This window comes from Dermacentor silvarum, chromosome 1 (assembly GCF_013339745.2).
Source record: "Dermacentor silvarum isolate Dsil-2018 chromosome 1, BIME_Dsil_1.4, whole genome shotgun sequence".
In the NCBI taxonomy this organism is placed as follows: Eukaryota; Metazoa; Arthropoda; class Arachnida; order Ixodida; family Ixodidae; genus Dermacentor; species Dermacentor silvarum.
Window position 1 is genome coordinate 249484009 of NC_051154.1, and position 17090 is coordinate 249501098.

Consider the following 17090-nt stretch of genomic DNA (forward strand, 5'->3'; position numbering starts at 1 on the left):
TTCACAGCAGCGATAAGCAGACATGCGTACGGAACTGCTCGAGCGCACGACGGCACGCGCCGCGACGGCAGCAATCTTTCAGCATGCCGCGGTGTACGAACTGCTCGAGCGCACGATCGTACGCACCACAACGGCAGCGGTCTTTCGACATGCCGCGAAACGGCGGGTCTCCTGCAATCTTTGTTGACTGCATGCCGCTAGACAAGTAGTTATGCCTGCGCTGTAGTAGCGGCTATCTGTCTAGGAATTGATAACTGATGCAATGCATATAAGCTCGCAGTAACGTGCGTACGTGCGAATCGCGCTGCAGCGCGCGCTTGTGCACTGCTCGCTTGATGTAGCTTTTAATGACAGCGCTCGAACATCGATGTGCTGTAATCAATACTACCTTGCTGTGCTGCCTCAACGTGCTGGCTTGAGGTCAAGGATGAGCACATTCAACTCTCTAACCTGTGCTGCTCGTAGTGGGATAGTGAATTGTCACCGAATCAGCCCGACCATTTGTGGTCATTTGCACACACCTGGCGATTTCCCCACTTCGGACCGGTCGAATTGTTAATTGTCGCTGCAGCCGGGTCTCGAATCGTGAATCACCAGCCATGCCTGCTACGTCGGTCTTCCATTTCGCCTACCCAGCGCGACGAACTACAGTTATCCAGCGCGCCCGACGCTCTGCAGCGTGAGGCCTTGAAGGAAAACGGTATAATCTGATGTGCATTCAGGCATTCTTGTTCATGGCAGCCAACGACGCAGCAGTAACGACGGTGACGCTCTTTCGAGGCTGAGCTAGGTCTCTCCGGATCGGCATCACCGATGTCTTCTGCTTCCAGCTAGCATTACATCCCATGGCACACGGAGAGTCCGTTTTTGTAAAACTATAGGCTGCGGCCAGCTCGCAGCCTGGTCGCCATGGTCTGTGAGAAGTGACGAGCCTTTTTGCACTAGAAACAGGGCAGAAAAAAGTGCGAATCGACGCAAAACGCGGCCTAGAAACGTGCTTTGCCACAGCCAGGGCTCAATACTATCCAAGCTGGTACTACCCAGATGACGTTTTTCGTCGCCACCAGGCGCCGCCCGCTACTATACCTCAAACTCCAGTGCAAGACGCCCATAGCAGCGAGCGAATTGACCTCGTGCCGTCTCTCGCCTTCAACACAAATTAAACGTCGAAAGCACAGCACACACGACCCTACCGGCACTGGTTGCACTTTGCCCACATCGCAGATCGCTTTGACGTTGGCTTTGAAGATTAGGCCCGCACTTTGTGCACGGCGCAGATTGCTTTCAAGATACGGCGACCGCGCCGCAGCCGCTATTGTCAACATGATGCCAACGTCTCGTCGTCTGGGAAAAATGACAACCCGCTAGACACACTGACTACGGCGACTGCTTTGAAAATAATGGATTCCTTTAACCTCATCTTAAAGTTATCAGAGCCCATGACAATGACATTGCGATGGCTCTTTTAACGGACTGCGAGACTCGAGTTACGCCTTTGCTTGCTGTGAAGCGTAAGAAATCCAGGCTGACTGACTTCTGGAAATAAAACTTCCGGTAAGCGCAAGCTTGCCATGTTTGCACACTTTGTCATAAATATGCAATGAAATTGTGATAATTCAAACCACTCCATTGCGACAGTGCATGTGCCGCAAAACGAGTGTTTCGTGATCGGCCGGGCACGCGCGTTTAATTAGGCGTCAACAGCAACGTACGAAAAATGTTGTAACAGTGGTGCGAGATGCATTCTCTCGTGAAGTTGGCACTTTATTGACCACCTTCGGTACGTCTCAACCTTTGCCCCCTCGCCATCGCGAAGATTTCCCGGACGATGGTTTCGGTTTCTTTCGTGACTTTACCGTTTGGCGTACGTATATACACACTAATTTCGCGTCAACGAAGTTCCTTAACGAAATTTTTCGCGTGTCTCGTGAATTTAATTGTAGCGGGACTAGACTGTATAGCATACTAGAATATGGAAGAGTGGGTCGAGTGGCGCCACTGCGATAGAACTATATATTCCCGCGCCGACGCTCAAGATGATAGCAGAAAATGTTCAAATTATGCGATCCATTCCACACGGTAACAACTTCTGGGTGGCCATATGCCACCGCAGACCCAGACAGCTGCAATCAACCCTGAGCTGGTATAACGTAAAACTATTCCAATCTGTTTTTATTGCGATATAAATTAAACGGACACTCCAGGTGCATTTCTTCTATCACCGTCATGTTCTGTATAAAGCCCAGGGGCAATAACATCCTCGCCACGTAACTTATGCTGTGTCACGTGCAAGGAAAAAAAGCATAATTCTGGCTGCGGCGCCCATGTCTGAGTACAGACAAGGGTGCTGGACTGCTCCAAGGCTGCAAAAAAAGCGAAGACAACTTCAAGCAACTGCTGCAGAGCCGGTTCGAATTAAGAGGAGGGCCCAACCTATGAAGCAGGGCAGTTTATTTTGGTCTTAAAATAAAATGGCTTGTTCAGAAATCTTTGAGCTCATTTTTTGCAGTTTGCACTTTTTGGCCGAACAAAACCTTTAGGAAAACTAATTTCCAAACTGCACCGCCAAAACCTGCTTTTAAAGTATAAGTTTTCTAGGCTGAAATTTGGCAGGGACAAACTGGGCTACTCCTTATATTTCTAAATTTTTAACACAAGACGTTATCACATATGTGACATATATATAAAAAAAAAAAAATTGAACTTATCCTCGAAGTGATGACACTGTTACAGAAATGTAATGAAAAACACGATTGGCCTTATCGTGCAATATAACCCCCTAGAAGGTATTTAACAAAAACAATCAGTGACTTCATTATTTGACATGATAGTTTTCCCAAGGTGACATGCCTATTTGGTTCGTATTACAACCATAATTACTTCCTTTCTATTTGATCTGTATAAATGAAATTTGGAATATGCACTTTAAACAAGAAGATACATAAACCTACAAATTTTTATAAATATCCGTGCAACGGTTCAAAAGTTAATTTTCAGCCCATGTGTTTTCAGCCCTTAAGAATAATTTTGAAGTCAACGCATCATGGACCTCCCACATCATAAAGTATTTGCGCAGAGCAACATTTCACCTCCTCATTGTCCATTACGTGTGAGCAGCAAAAATTACAATGGCCACCATTTATTTACCCTCACTCATGTAATGAACAAGTTCATTTCTGGTGTTATGGTGCCACAGTGATGCTGCTCTGCCATGCCAAGACATTCCAGATGGCAGCTGACCTCATGGGGGACCTCTTGCAGCCTGTCCAATGCCCGGATGTGGTCCAAGGTGTCAATGGAAGGGGAGAGGCCTCCATGGAGGCAGAAGATCTGGCCATCCACAAGTGCTGTCAACGGCAGGTAGTCAAACAGGTCCGTGAAGTACTTCCACACGTTGGCATTGCCGTACTTGCGCAAGCACTCATCGTAGAAGCCATACACTTGAGTGATCTGCCGACTTTCGTGGTTGCCCCGCAAGATCGTGATCCGCTCCCGGTACCGCACCTGTTTCACACCACCACACGTGTAAGTGACCACTGACACTTTATGCGAGCTTCTCATTCATCAGCAGGAAAAATTGGTTGGACAATGCTGCTGCATTTCAGCTGATGCAGCAACAGTGACCAGACAAGTTAAAGCACTGAATTTGATGGGCCCACCACACATGCCCAGGGAGCAATTGGGCTTCTCACCTTGAGTGCAACCAGTAGGGATACTGTCTCGACGGAATAGTAGCCCCGGTCCACATAGTCCCCCATGAAAAGGTAATTCGTATCTGGTGACTTGCCCCCAATTCTGAACAGCTCCATGAGGTCGTGGAACTGGCCGTGCACATCGCCGCACACTGTTACAGGGCATTTTACCTCCTGGACATTGGACTCCTTGGCAAGAATCTCCTTGGCCTGCATCACAAAAGGCATGAATAGAAAATGCATTAACTATACAATGCACTGCGTACTTTTAGGAGAGAGACTTTTTACTACCTTTAGTACACAATGCAGCAGTCTGCTTTAATTATCATATATACTCATGCAATGGCCACACCCAGAACTTTGTTTTAAAAAAAAATTACCCATTTATAAGCCACATCCTTGATTTTTTGAGAAGGTTGGCTGAGTTATCTGTTGTGTAGTGGCAAAACACAAAATCGGTGGCAAAACAAGGCAGCTGTGCCGAGCTTTTGACGCCTCCAGGTAGCAAAAGCACAGCCTCAGAGATTTAGCAACTGCCTTAGAGGCACTGCTGTCGCTGGTCCTGTGAGGCGTCACCATTTATTCCAGCCGGCAGGCGACGCGCTACGGGAATAGCCAAGGATAGCCAGAGCCAGTGCAAGCGAGTACTGCAGTTCAATAAAGGCAAGTACCACCGAAAATATTTATGAAAAAAAAAAAAGATGAGTCTTATTATACGTGTAATGGCCGCACCCCCGATTTTCATCCCAAATCATGGAAAACACCTGCGACCACTACACGAGTATATACAGTATGTCATAAAATCCTTCAAAAGCAATGTCACAGCAAAATCTTAACACTACAGAGAGGAGGGAAGGCGAACAACCAGCCAGACCTTTAGGTACTGATAGAAGACACATTGAGGCAAAGCAGGAGGGATGGGGAGACGAGGGGGGAGGGGAATGTCTTTAAAAAGCAAATATGTGGATTTTTATGTGCTTGTATAATACATGTATAATACATGCAAAATAAGCACTCAACAACGTCCAGTAGTCGTTCAATGCCGTTGTAGCAACACTCAGGTGCATTCCTGCCAACATGTGCACGTCGCAAAAGCACCAAAAAGATGTTTAGATGAACACTAGTGATTAAACCTGTTTATATTGATAAAGTATCCTTTCAAATTTTTTTTCGCAAATTTTAGGACAAGAGGTTGATTACTAGAAGAGAAAACGAAGGTCAAATCTTTTTTTATAATTTTGCGCTGGAACCTCAGTGACAGTACATCAGTGTAATGTCAAGAATTTTGATGCATTTTTTCATATTTAGGCTCTTGTGGCACAGTAAATGTTCTTGAACCTTGCTAAGTTCAGTCCCCAGATATCTTTCTTGCAACTCATACATGTGCAGAAGCGCTGTGCAAAGGTGGTTCAGCTCTAGCATGTCTGCGTTCTTGACAAAATGGAAATACGCCTTACGGTAAGAGTGACTTTATTGTAGAAGAGTAATTTACTGACACAGGTTAACATATTTTTCTCTCTAATGTCCCATTAATACCCCTGCCACACGGTCAAAGTAAAGTGCACTTTGAGCAAGTGCACTTCCCGGCTAGTGTCATTCGCAGGCTGCCACACGGGAACGCTTAGTGACGCTCACTGCAGAGCGCACTCGCCAGCGAGTGTGTCCGGCGAACTCACTTCGCGGCGGCGAAGTGTGTAGCCTCGTTAGCAATGAGTAAAAAATAAGTAACGTATTATTGAAAGAAGAGTCGGGAGTAATTTTTAATCACATTGTTTTAAATTGCTAACGTTACAAGATAATAAAATGTGCCACACCGCAAAAAAAACAAGAATAGCGAGAAATTACTCTCGCTCTCAGGTTGTTCACGACCACGCCGGGTAATGGTTGCGCAGTTCTTTGGCGGATCGAGTCGTTTTGACTGTTGCTGGTCAAGTTGCCGTCGTTGCCGGCGCTTGTAAAGGTGGATTGTAAATGTTGTTTGTAACAATAATAAACTGTTTTCAGTGCACACATTTTAATATTAACAAATATATGCTTTCCCGTATGATTTCCGATCGCCATGGCCTTCAATTTGAAAGAACTCACTCTTTCTCGTGTAGCAGCGGGCCGCCAAAGTGACACTCGGCGCGCTGAAGTGCAAGAACACCTGTGTCCCGTGCATTGGGGGCATGTTAAAGAGCCCCTGATCGTCTAAATTAATCCGGAGTCCCCGACTACGGATTGCCTCATAATCAAATCGTGGTTTTGGCACATAAAACCCCAGTATTCAGATTCAGTGAAAGTTATATTGAATACTTCTGCCACAGCCATTACAGATACTAAATCTGAGTAATGCAGCAGTAAATATGGACCATTATGCCGGAAAACTACCAGAGTCCAACACTACTACACCAAAAAGCAGGCGGTTGATAAAATATTCTGCCAGCTTTATAGTGACAGCGTCTGGGCATGCACGTCCCCAAGCTGCATGAGACTTCCTTTTCTTGTTAACAAACCAGCGTTGGTTGGTCACATCAAAACCAGGTGGTGCAGACACTAACCACACCAAAGCTTGTAAAGCTTAGCAAGAAGAGTTTCCCAAGCATGACTACATCACGTTCCATGATATAGTGGTATGAGAATGCACAAGTAGCTCCTTGAAAGAACTGGGAAGTTTGAGCAGCTGCCTTCTGCATACCTCGCAACAAGCCAACAGCAAAAAATAAGCGCTCCGACACCCAAATGTAAATTGTGAAAAGGCACACAACAGTCATTCTTAAACTGTTTCACATGACTTGATTGTTTTAATGGCTACCAAAAATACCTCAGTGGTGGGACAAATGACCATAGTCAAAATGGCAAAAAATGTAGTCTACTTAATTCCGTAACAGTTAACCTACTTCTTGAATTATCCTGTGACCACGAGAAGATATGCGGATACACAACAGCGTTCCATGTAGCAACCCATAAATGCCACCTATGATGCACCAAATATACTAGGGGGAAATTGTTTATTTTCAGCACTTCGTGCTCTGGATGTTTTGGGGTAAAACTTTTACTACTTCACCTATCTGGTAAGTGGATACATTCGTACGTCCAGTGAAGGGATGTTTGAATGGTACTTGCACATGCAGTGCACAAGCCACATCTCGTACGGTACTGGCTATTTACTTGTAACTCGGGCGTCACACGTTCATTTTTTAAGCGCTTAATTCTGTGCGAAACGAGCGGTGAAGGGAAAGTTCGCATGCGGCATGACCGACGCGTGCAAAGGCACTGCATCAGCCAAAGAGATTGGATTTGTACAAAGGACGGGTGATATGAAAAGCTATGATGACACTCGGTTAATAATGGCTCTTAACGGACAAATGAAAACTTCGCAATAGCGGTCAGCTTAAGGGGATTACGCTAGGTTCCTTCAACGGAACGCGCATACCGGGCCTCCAAACAGTCATGACGGACGTGTTCGTCGTGACGAACACCTCAATGCCCCCAGCCACAAAAACTGTCAATACCTCGGAGTGCCGGTCATAGTTCACGACTTGAAAGCGGAGCTCCAACGCGCGGTTCGCAGCCAAGCTGTCAGGTAACCGAAATGAAATCGCTGTTCGAGTGGCGGTCATAAGAGGTGTAAAGGACAACTACACCTACAGCAAACAAGCCGCACGCACCTCGTCCTTCCGCCTCACTTAGGCCTATCATTTTATAATAGCTCATTTTACTAGACCGGTCACATCCACAAACGCCAAGGCTGGGTCGCAGACACTTTATCGTACTTTAATATCCTTAATACTATAGAAAAAAGTGGACCTCCTCCAAGACACAAAGAATACCGGACTTGCTGTATAGCGTCTCTTCCCAGCGTAGGGCAAACATGACGAGCACCGCAAGCGAGCAGGCAAGCCCACAACGAAGGGCAAGACAAGATACGATGGACACATAACAGCCAAGCAGCACAAACCTTGCGGTACCCCTTATAAATGACAAACGAACAACATATATATTTGGCGTCTTGCTTACCTTATCACACAATGTCTTTACTTGGTTTTCTGTCAACTGTTTGCACTCATTGAGTTGTTCAATCCAAGCGTCCAGCTCCTTTAACGCTGCCTTATCTTCTATAGACATTCTCAAAATATACCTGATATTGAACCACTATATGCAATGTGTTTCTGTCGTTTTCCTGTACACAATTGCAGACTAAGACACAATTATAAATTATCCTACACCACCGGCCAGAACCACTTCAAAATGGCTGTCGAAACAAGAAAAACAAAAGAGTAGCAGAGTCACAAAAATAACGCTTATATATCAAGCTTTGTCTAAAATAAATTGCAAAAAAAATTCTAAATTTTATAAATTGTATATTATTGCATAATATAGCTACGGGTTTATTTTGTCGTAATTCCGTGGCGATGCCTTGCTGCGGTCCTTTCTGGCTCTATGGTGGAAGCGGAGGTGTAGGACTTCTTTTGGGGGTTCTCAAATCCAGCGCAATCACCAAAAGAGAGCAACTTTTCGAACATGTCTGAGCAGTTGGAGTTGAAAGGAACCCTTAGGGGTCACAATGGATGGGTAACTCGTATTGCAACGAACCCAAAATTTCCTGAGACTGTGCTGTCTGCGTCGAGGGGTATGTATGCCGCCGCCATGCCACTGATTTTGCCTGCCGGCACTAAGTAATAGTTAAAACTCGCCGGGCGCATGCCACGTCGCTAATGTGTTAAAAACAACTAATATTCATGTTTCGCGTTTGCTTCAGTTTTGTCTTAGTGTAATTGTAATGGACTTTGCTGCGAACAGAACGCGATCGTGGATGAGATTGTCATGTAGCGATGCTTGCAACGTGTTTGCAGACAAAACCCTTATTCTCTGGGAGCTAACGAAAGATGAGACGAGCTACGGTATTCCAAAGAGGCGCCTCAAGGGGCACGGTCACTTCGTGACCGATGTCGTGATGTCGTCGGATGGGCAGTATGCTCTGTCGTGCTCGTGGGACAAGACTCTGCGGCTGTGGGATTTGATCGTGTAAGTAAATTTTGCAACTCCTCTTCATCTAAGTTCTTTGCAAAAGTTACCTTTCTCTCTTTTGTAGCGTGATTGCGCCATTTTGCAGGCAGAAGTGTTGCTCGCAATGTGTGCGCCTTATGGAAAGGTTCTTCCCGACTGCTCAATGATTATTTGCATGTATTAGCTGATGAATGACAGTGATATCATAATCTGAATGAGAGCAGCCCAGAATTAGGTTTTCCGCGTTACTGGCACCTCTAGGTATCCCATAAATGCTGTACAATAACTCGTTTCAGTGGCCGCACGACTCGTCGCTTCGAGGACCACCACAAAGACGTCTTGAGCGTGGCATTCTCTGCTGACAATCGTCAGATTGTCTCTGGCTCTCGGGACAAGTCGATCAAGCTGTGGAATACATTGGCTCAGTGCAAGTACACCATTGTACGTAACGCTTCTGTCAACACTCAACTTGGCGTGAAGCTGTAAAGAATAGAGTGGACTAAATATCGCGCTATTCTTTCCAGCAGCACCATTTCCTTTTCTATTCCTGCACGTATGATTACTGCGACTTGTTTGTTTTAAGCCTACATACGTGCAAGCAACTGACTTTACCCTATGTAACGCCATGTGCTGTGCACCTAATCATCGCTGTGCATTTGAACGCTGGCTGCCATGAATCTGAGATGAACGAGGCCTGCTTTCTGTTGGCAAAGGCTATAATCGAGCATTGGTACATATTTCTCAATGTCTGACCATATGTACTGAGTGTTGAATGGTATTTCCAGGTGTACATGACTTACAAAACCACTGGCAGGTTTCCACTCAAAGTATTGCTTAATTGTAGAATTTTGCAATGAGTTCACTTTGAAATCACGTTTTCAAGCATTAAGTGAAGTTCAGAGTCGTTGATCGTTTGGCCAGTTTATGCATCATGTGTTGTTGAGTGGAATTTGGGCAGAAATCGGCTACTGGAAGTCGTACACCTATTTACACTGTACTCGGTAGATAACAGAACCAAAGCTCCTTGGCATGTTCATGTTGCGGACCTTTGGGGTAAAAAGAAAAGGCAGGTGGGGTTGGTAATGCCTGCTCTCTTTGAAGCGGAAGATCGGGTGAGGGGGTTAACACAAGTGTTGCTAGCAGCAGCAGTGTACTTTCAAAATGAGCAAGTTGTAATAATTCGAGAAAAAAATAACTTTTTTTTTTGTCTTAAATGAATGTAGAAGTGCTTGTGCGCCTTTATATGCATATTTAGAAACAATGGTGGTCAGTGATTGGGAGTACATCGGGGTGGTGTCCCTCATGGTCTGTAGAGCAGCTTTTGGGTGTAAACACTAATATAATGATCTGTAGTGTTTTCTAAAATCGCATTTCTAGTTTTGTATTTTTAAAGTGTTCGCTGCTGTCATGGAATTCCATACTCTTTCCCTATTCAGCAGCATAACAACCACATGCATGAGATTTTCCAGTGACAGGTTTTGCCATTGCGAAGGGTGATCAGTCACCAGTTTTTGGCCAACCAGCAATTTTTATTGTCACCCGAAAGTCCGCATGGCGGCTTTACTGCATGATTGCACAACATGGCAGCAACCGGTTCACCTGCTTCAATCGGAATTTGCCCTTGCCATGACACTAACAATTGGTAAAATTGGTCTTCACTTCATCTTATCTCATGCTGAGGGAAAAGCATTGGTGGTGTGTCATTTTTATTAATTACCTCAGTTTTTGATGCCATTAGACCTTAGACACCTCAGAGAATGCACCACAGTGCATTTTTACTAGTGGTGATGACATATTAAAACTAGGTTTAGCACACACTAGTTGGCCTCGTGACACGTTGGCAATTTTTGTGGGGCTGTACAGTTTTATTTATTTGAACAATAGAAATTGGTTACTTTTTTTCTCCTATGTTGCGTTAATGTAGTTTCCCCTCGATGTGACAGTCTGTGAGTCTCGTTGCTTGAATATCGCATGCATGTGGTTGCCTCTCAACTAATTCCTAGAAGGTAAATGTGTTAACTTTGCAGCTGTACAGTGTTGCATACAATAGCCACAAAACTGCTTCTAAAGTGGTGGTTGGGAACCATTTGTGTAGTGTTTATTTGTAAAGCCATACAAAGATCATAATTAGGACTGCCTGTTATGGGGTTGTGGCTTAAGTGCACGAGTTGCACTAATATGCAAAATGCATAAAGCACGTGAAGAAAAAGCTAATTATTTGTGTGCCCTGCTAACAAAAACAACTTTGATCATTACCTTGTTAATGTTGATGTAGAAGCTTGATTTTCCTATTCCGTTTAGCAAATGACAGTGACCGCGAATATATCTTCATTCTGTTCAATTTGAAATGGCTGTCTCCTGCAGCACCCATTAGCAGCAATTTATCTTGGTCACCACCAGGAAGTCAACAGTGTTCTTGGACTTGCCTGGAATGGCACTAAAATAAAATGGCCGTATGCTGCAATGGCCATTCTCTGTACTTGTGTAACATCATGAAGTCATTTGACCAGAGGTCACTCTCACACTATTGGTCTTTTTGTAGCACTTGGCTGATGCTTGTTGTGAGAAAGTGACAGTTGCTTGCATCCTAATGGTGCCGTCATACTGTAGACGTTGCCAGGCCCAACTCTGCTGGCAGGTGGTAGTGGGCATTGTGGATCCAGTGTAATACCCCTGTCACACGGGCACCCGCGAACTCCTTTGAACTCCGTCGTCTTTATCTCGAAGGAGATGCGCTCGGTGTCACACGGTCTCCCATTAGCCAAGGAAGTTTAATGGAGCTTTTCGCGAAAGGAGTTTGGCAAGGACCATTACGGCTGGACGGAGTACTCTCGTTCCCAGATAGCTACAGCTGCGAAGAAAACCACGTTAATAAAATCGTCGTAACTGGCTCACTTACAAATTTTAGCATTATTTGTTTTGCATTTGGTTATACACCACGTAATTTTAGCTTTCAATTAGTTTTAAGGACATGAGCGCCTTTACTCTCTACACCATGCTTCGCCATCCCGCATGGGAAAGTGTCATTCCGCCATTTTGTTTGTTTATCCGTGCGCGAGCCGCACGTGTCGTACGGCAAAACTCTCAAGGCGAGAAACACCGTAATCAGCTATCCCGGCACCTATATTTTACTTTAACGGTGACTATGTATGTGAAAAGTTGCACGGGGAAGTAAGCACAGCAGCACCGTTTGTCCCATGCGGCACCCATCGAAAGCTATCACTGTGCCGTGTAGCACCGCCGCAACTCCATTGCCACAAATCTCCATTAGGGAGTTTCATGTTCAACGGAGTTCGCAGGTGCCCGTGTGACAGCGATATAACTTGTGTGTTGCACATGTAGTAGTTGTGATTAGTCAACTGAGTGTGCAAGTGCAAAGTTGTGTAGATTAGTCCTTTTCTCACTGTAACTTATACCATCATGCCACCGTGAAACACAAACCAGTTAGCATTGAGTTACAAGCATTGAAATTTGAAATTGCTGCTCTGATCTCTCCCACTGACATCAACAGCCATTTTGGCACGGACTGTGCGACATCGGGGAAACTAGGGGCTGCCGCTGTCATCTACTTTAAGACAGTGTGAGATGGGATTGGACGTTTTGTTCCGCACGCTCTGACACCCAATGGCACAGGAAAGGCATCGTAGTTGAATTGTGCTTGCAATTCCTTCACTGGCGCAATGAAAAGCAGCAGGAAACCTCCATGCCCAACCGAGGTTGCTAAGTAGATAGGACGATGTGCTGCTAGCACGAGGTCGCGGGATCAAATCCCAGCCATGTTGGCTGCGTTTCGATGGGGGTGAAATGGAAGAAAGCCAGTGTACCGATGTACCATGCATGTTAAAAAACCCTAGCGTGCCTCGTAATCAGATCGTGGTTTTGGCACATAACACCCCAGAATTTAATTTGAATTGGCAGACCTCAAAGACACACATACCAAAACAACACATGGTGGCTGTGACTTGATTCCAGGGGCCGTATTCTGAAACGTTCGCCTAGGCGAAATTTCTTTTTTCGCTTTCAGGCGTGCGCCGATTGGCTGTTTTAGCAAAATTGGATGAGCTGATTGGGTGGTTGAGCCCGACGTCATTCAATTAGCTCAACCAGCCAATCAGCGCGCATGCTGATTTCGCCTAGGTGAACGTTTCAGAATACGGCCCCAGCTCCTGCTTTTGCTTCCGGTGTTCTTAGTATACAAAAGCATGGCCTTCAGATTGGCTTGCGTTACTCAGGGGAGCTGCTTCTGTGGTTGTCAATTCATTTTGTCACCATTCAGTTTTGCCAGACTGCTGTACTGTTCAACTGCGACATAAAATCGTCCCGACTGCGCTCAAATTTTGTCAGTTTTTTGCGTGACGCAAGCAGTTTAACATGTAATGCTTAATTCAAGCTCGAAAAATTTGGTGCCACGACCTCTTTAATGTTTCTAGCGACAGGTCATTCTGATTATTCTTTTCTCTTTAAAAGCAATTCAATGTTGCTAGGTTTTTAGTGGCAGCAGGTAGTATCTCAATGGTAAAGTGTTTTCTCCCTTCATTGGCTCAGAGATTTCCTGCTCTTTGCTGAGTATAGGTGTAGGTAGAACAACACTGAGTGGGTTTTTGGCGTTGACTATTAAAGACCACAAAACCTAAGCAATTGTCACAGGTCACAACAATGTTGGCCATAAGAATGGCAAGGTTGCATTGCTCGTCTTTTCGTAATGCTCATTCATGTTTCGTACATTAATGTGTATAGAAGTTTAAAACTGAGTTATTGTTGTACTAATAGCTCTTGTAAGTTTAGCTCTACTACAGTCACATGAGAATTTAGTTTCTGTGAGGTAGTGGTGCATAGCCAGATGACTTAGTTCACCTTTTACTGTGTGGCAGATAAACTATTGGTAACAATTGTTGCCAGTGCCCTGCCTACAGAATACTTAGTAATATGCTTACATTCCTGATTGGGGGAGAATTTATTAAATGTGTTTCAATTCTGCCACCTGGTAATTATTTTTGGCAAGCTGGTCAAGTCCTCTCTTAAAATTCTGTGTGCTGACAAGGTCATCAGTGTAGCATTGCTATTCTGACACGTCATTACCTTGCATTATGGTTGGTTGCAGAGGTAATTCAAGTGGTGGTTGGGTGGGAAACAATTCACACAGACTGTGCCACTATTTTGAAGGATACCAGTAAACGGATACATGCAATCCATTTTGGCTTTTTGCAGGAGCATGCTCACAATGACTGGGTGTCATGTGTGCGCTTCTCGCCCAACAACAGCAACCCCATCATTGTCTCCTGTGGCTGGGACTATGAAGTGAAGGTGTGGAACCTGACCAACTGCAAGCTGAAGAAGGCACATGACGAAGACCACAAGGGCTACCTGAACACTGTCACTGTGTCACCTGATGGCTCTCTCTGTGCCTCTGGTGGAAAGGTATTAAGCTTTTTCTTTATCTGGGTGTGGGGGTGGTTTGTTAGAATGTGACTAATCGGGTGAACGGCGCTACGTGCAGGCTGTGGTGGCGCTGTCAATGTTCATGTCCAGTCGTTCACATTGTCTGCCTGCTGTCATTGCATTGCAGATTTTGAAACTTTTTCAAAATGGAGCTTCAGAAACTAATAAGCAATTCGTTTGCGTGGTGCGAACTGTCAAAGCAGGCATTGTCATAAATTGAGATGTTTAATTTAGCAACTTGTAGGCCAATTAGCATGGGTGCGTACAATCGAGGCAAAATTTGAAATTCACATCTGCTTGATTCAGTCCTCAAATTGAATAAAACATTTATTCATTATTCGGAAGTTTTGAATATTCACGCGCCCCTAACTTCGTGTAAATTGATGTGTGCCACTGGCAGTGTGTAGGTTTTACTGCAGCACTCGTTCATTTCTGCCGATGCATGCTGTTTCTGTTCTAGCCAGTAAGTGCGCAAGTTAACTTTGTCTGCAGACATATCTGCCAGCCTGGGTCATGCACCTTCTCAGTGGCTTGATCATTATGGCAGTGTCAAAAATTTGGCACAGCGACAGCTTGTTCACTTTCTGTTGTCTCGCTAACTTGAACTTTTGTGGAAACTGCAGCTCGAAGTGCCGCCCTTAAGAATAAAGCACAAATTCCTTCGTACCTTGATAAGCCACTTGCAACTAAAATTTTCACCACAATAATTTATCACCAGCCTTTAGAAAGGCTGACTGCAAGGTGCAGCATAATACCAAATTGGCTGAGTTCTCAGTGCTATTGCCTTTGGTCATTGAAATCAAAAATGGGTGGTTGCATAATGGCAGCACTTCATTCACTGCTGTTGTATCCTCACTGTAGGCTTTTCAGAGTATAGGAATCTGTATGCCCTGTGATTATCGACATGTTTGAAGGTCTTTATGAAGGCCAATGTTGACCACAGTGTCCTGCAAATATGAGGGCTATGCTATTTTTGTAAATTAAGTCTTGTTTCACACGAAAAAGTGTGGCTAACTTGATTCTGTTTCTGGTATTGTAGGACTGCCAGGCAATGCTCTGGGACCTCAATGAGAGCAAGCGCCTGTACACACTGGACCACCAAGACATAATCAATGACCTGTGCTTCAGTCCTAACCGCTACTGGCTCTGTGTGGCCACTGGTGCTGCCATTCGCATCTGGGTAAGTTTGTCATTTGGCTAATATTAATTTCTGCACTGCATGAGAACTCTCCTGTGTGTACCCAGTATACTGTAAGGACACCTTTTTTATCTACTGCTCATGACAGCCAGCTCTGGTGATAATGTAGGCGGAATGCAGCTCAAATTCCTGAGGGAGGGGGGGGGGGGCAAAAATGAGACATTTCACTTCGTGAATATGGGTGATGCGCAAGCATATGGGTGCTATAGTGCACTTGACGCTGTCGGCCCTCGGTGCACCTCAACTGTCCGCATCGCAGATTGCTTTCAAGATAGGGTTCGCGCGGCCACGCCATAAGCAGCAGCCACCGGAATCCAAGCTGATCCCCCCCCCCCATTTTCTTGTTCAGCCTTTCTTGCATCTACCTTTGTTTGTGTTGAATTAAAGGTTTTCTCGTGTTTTCAAGCTGACAAGGGGCAATGTTGCTTTGTTTAAGTTTTGGGAGGCCTGTGTCGAGCATTTTTGTTTACTTTTCTTTTGTGGCTATGTCTCATGGTGTGCCCTGTGATTACAATACCTGACAACCTTCTTAGAGGTCCTGCTGACCACTTGTGTCCTGCAATTATGAGGGTTTCACCATGATCTCACTTGGCCAAAGCAGTTTTGTAGCCTTGTCTGCACACGTGGTCTGCCCTGCAACCTAGTAATAATTATTTTTTTAGAGATAAGTGCGGAGCTTTTCAGAATTTGTAGTGGTTTTTCAACTGAAAAGTTACTGTGCCACCTTTCAAAACAGGACTTGGAGGGCAAGAGCCTGGTGGATGAGCTGCGACCAGAAGTAATGACAACAAATGCAAAAGCTGAACTGCCCCAGTGCATCTCCATGGCGTGGTCAGCTGATGGCCAGACATTGTTTGCTGGCTACACGGACAACCTGATCAGGGTCTGGCAGGTGTCCATTGGCACCACCCGCTAAGTGCCACAAACTATGAATAAACTCATTTGTGGCATCCTGCTTGCACTTCGTGCTTTGAACCTGGTATTTTTCCCATTTGTACTTTCTGTATTATGACTGCACTGCTTCACTAGAAGTCTTCGTGAAGTAGTCTGTCCAGCACAGGGCTATAGCAATTTGCTGTAGCAAAGTGGCTGTGGAAATCAGTGTTTCATTTTCATTAGCACTGGGGTTGTCTGAAGAAATTATCGGTTCAACCACTGTTCATCAATAGTGACATATTCATTGGGACTCTGATTTTATATCTAAGGTGTTAGTGTCAGCTTCACTACCTTGACCTATGGAAGCTTTGCTTTTGGAAAAAGTTTAGACATTTGAAGTATCAATTGGTCACTTCGTTTTCATTTTTTTAACCTCATTTCTACCTCTGGTTTAGCCAAATTGTATTGTGTTAGCCTTTCAATTGAGGATTTTTGATGTGTCCGCTTTCACATGAAAGCTATGCTGAAACTGCTGTAGGCTCTGCCCCTCTTTGTTTACACTTGCATTATGGCTCTGGGGGCAGCATCCTCTTGCTTGATATTGCGATGCCAGTGTGTGCATGTAGGCTTCTGTTCCCCTTTGAGTTAAGCCTAGCTTATTCCCCCGGTTGTTTATGACAAGGCATTGCTATAAACTCTCGGTCCTACTGTTGGCATCCAGTGAATAGTTGAAAGTGTTGTAAGTAAAAGGAGAGGCTGGTGCAGCAAGTTGCAGCCTGCAACAGCCTTCTGGTGATAGTGGTTGTACATTTGACAATTTAATGAATGCTCAAAATGTTGTTGGATTGGTAGTAAATAATGAGCCCAGCACTTTGGAAAAGTGCTTTTTGGGCAAT

General features: G+C 44.9%; 2 protein-coding genes across 2 annotated transcripts in view; one reads left to right on the forward strand and one right to left on the reverse strand.

Annotated features, from left to right (window-relative positions):
• LOC119437038 (serine/threonine-protein phosphatase 2A catalytic subunit beta isoform) overlaps positions 1–7946 on the reverse strand; it is a 42048-nt gene extending 34102 nt beyond the window's left edge. The window contains exons 1-3 of the mRNA XM_037704107.2: positions 7692–7946; positions 3693–3902; positions 3241–3504 (exon numbers count right to left, since the gene is read on the reverse strand). Coding sequence (XP_037560035.1) covers positions 3241–3504; positions 3693–3902; positions 7692–7799 — 582 coding nt within the window. The 5' untranslated portion in view covers positions 7800–7946. The remainder of the gene's footprint in view (positions 1–3240; positions 3505–3692; positions 3903–7691) is intronic.
• A 153-nt stretch (positions 7947–8099) lies between these two features.
• LOC119437037 (receptor of activated protein C kinase 1) lies at positions 8100–16273 on the forward strand. The gene is made up of 6 exons (XM_037704106.2): positions 8100–8304; positions 8528–8699; positions 8978–9122; positions 13890–14099; positions 15160–15300; positions 16055–16273. Exons 1-6 carry the CDS (start codon positions 8196–8198, stop codon positions 16232–16234), a joined length of 957 nt encoding a protein of 318 aa, XP_037560034.1. The 5' UTR covers positions 8100–8195; the 3' UTR covers positions 16235–16273.
• Positions 16274–17090: the final 817 nt, after the last annotated feature.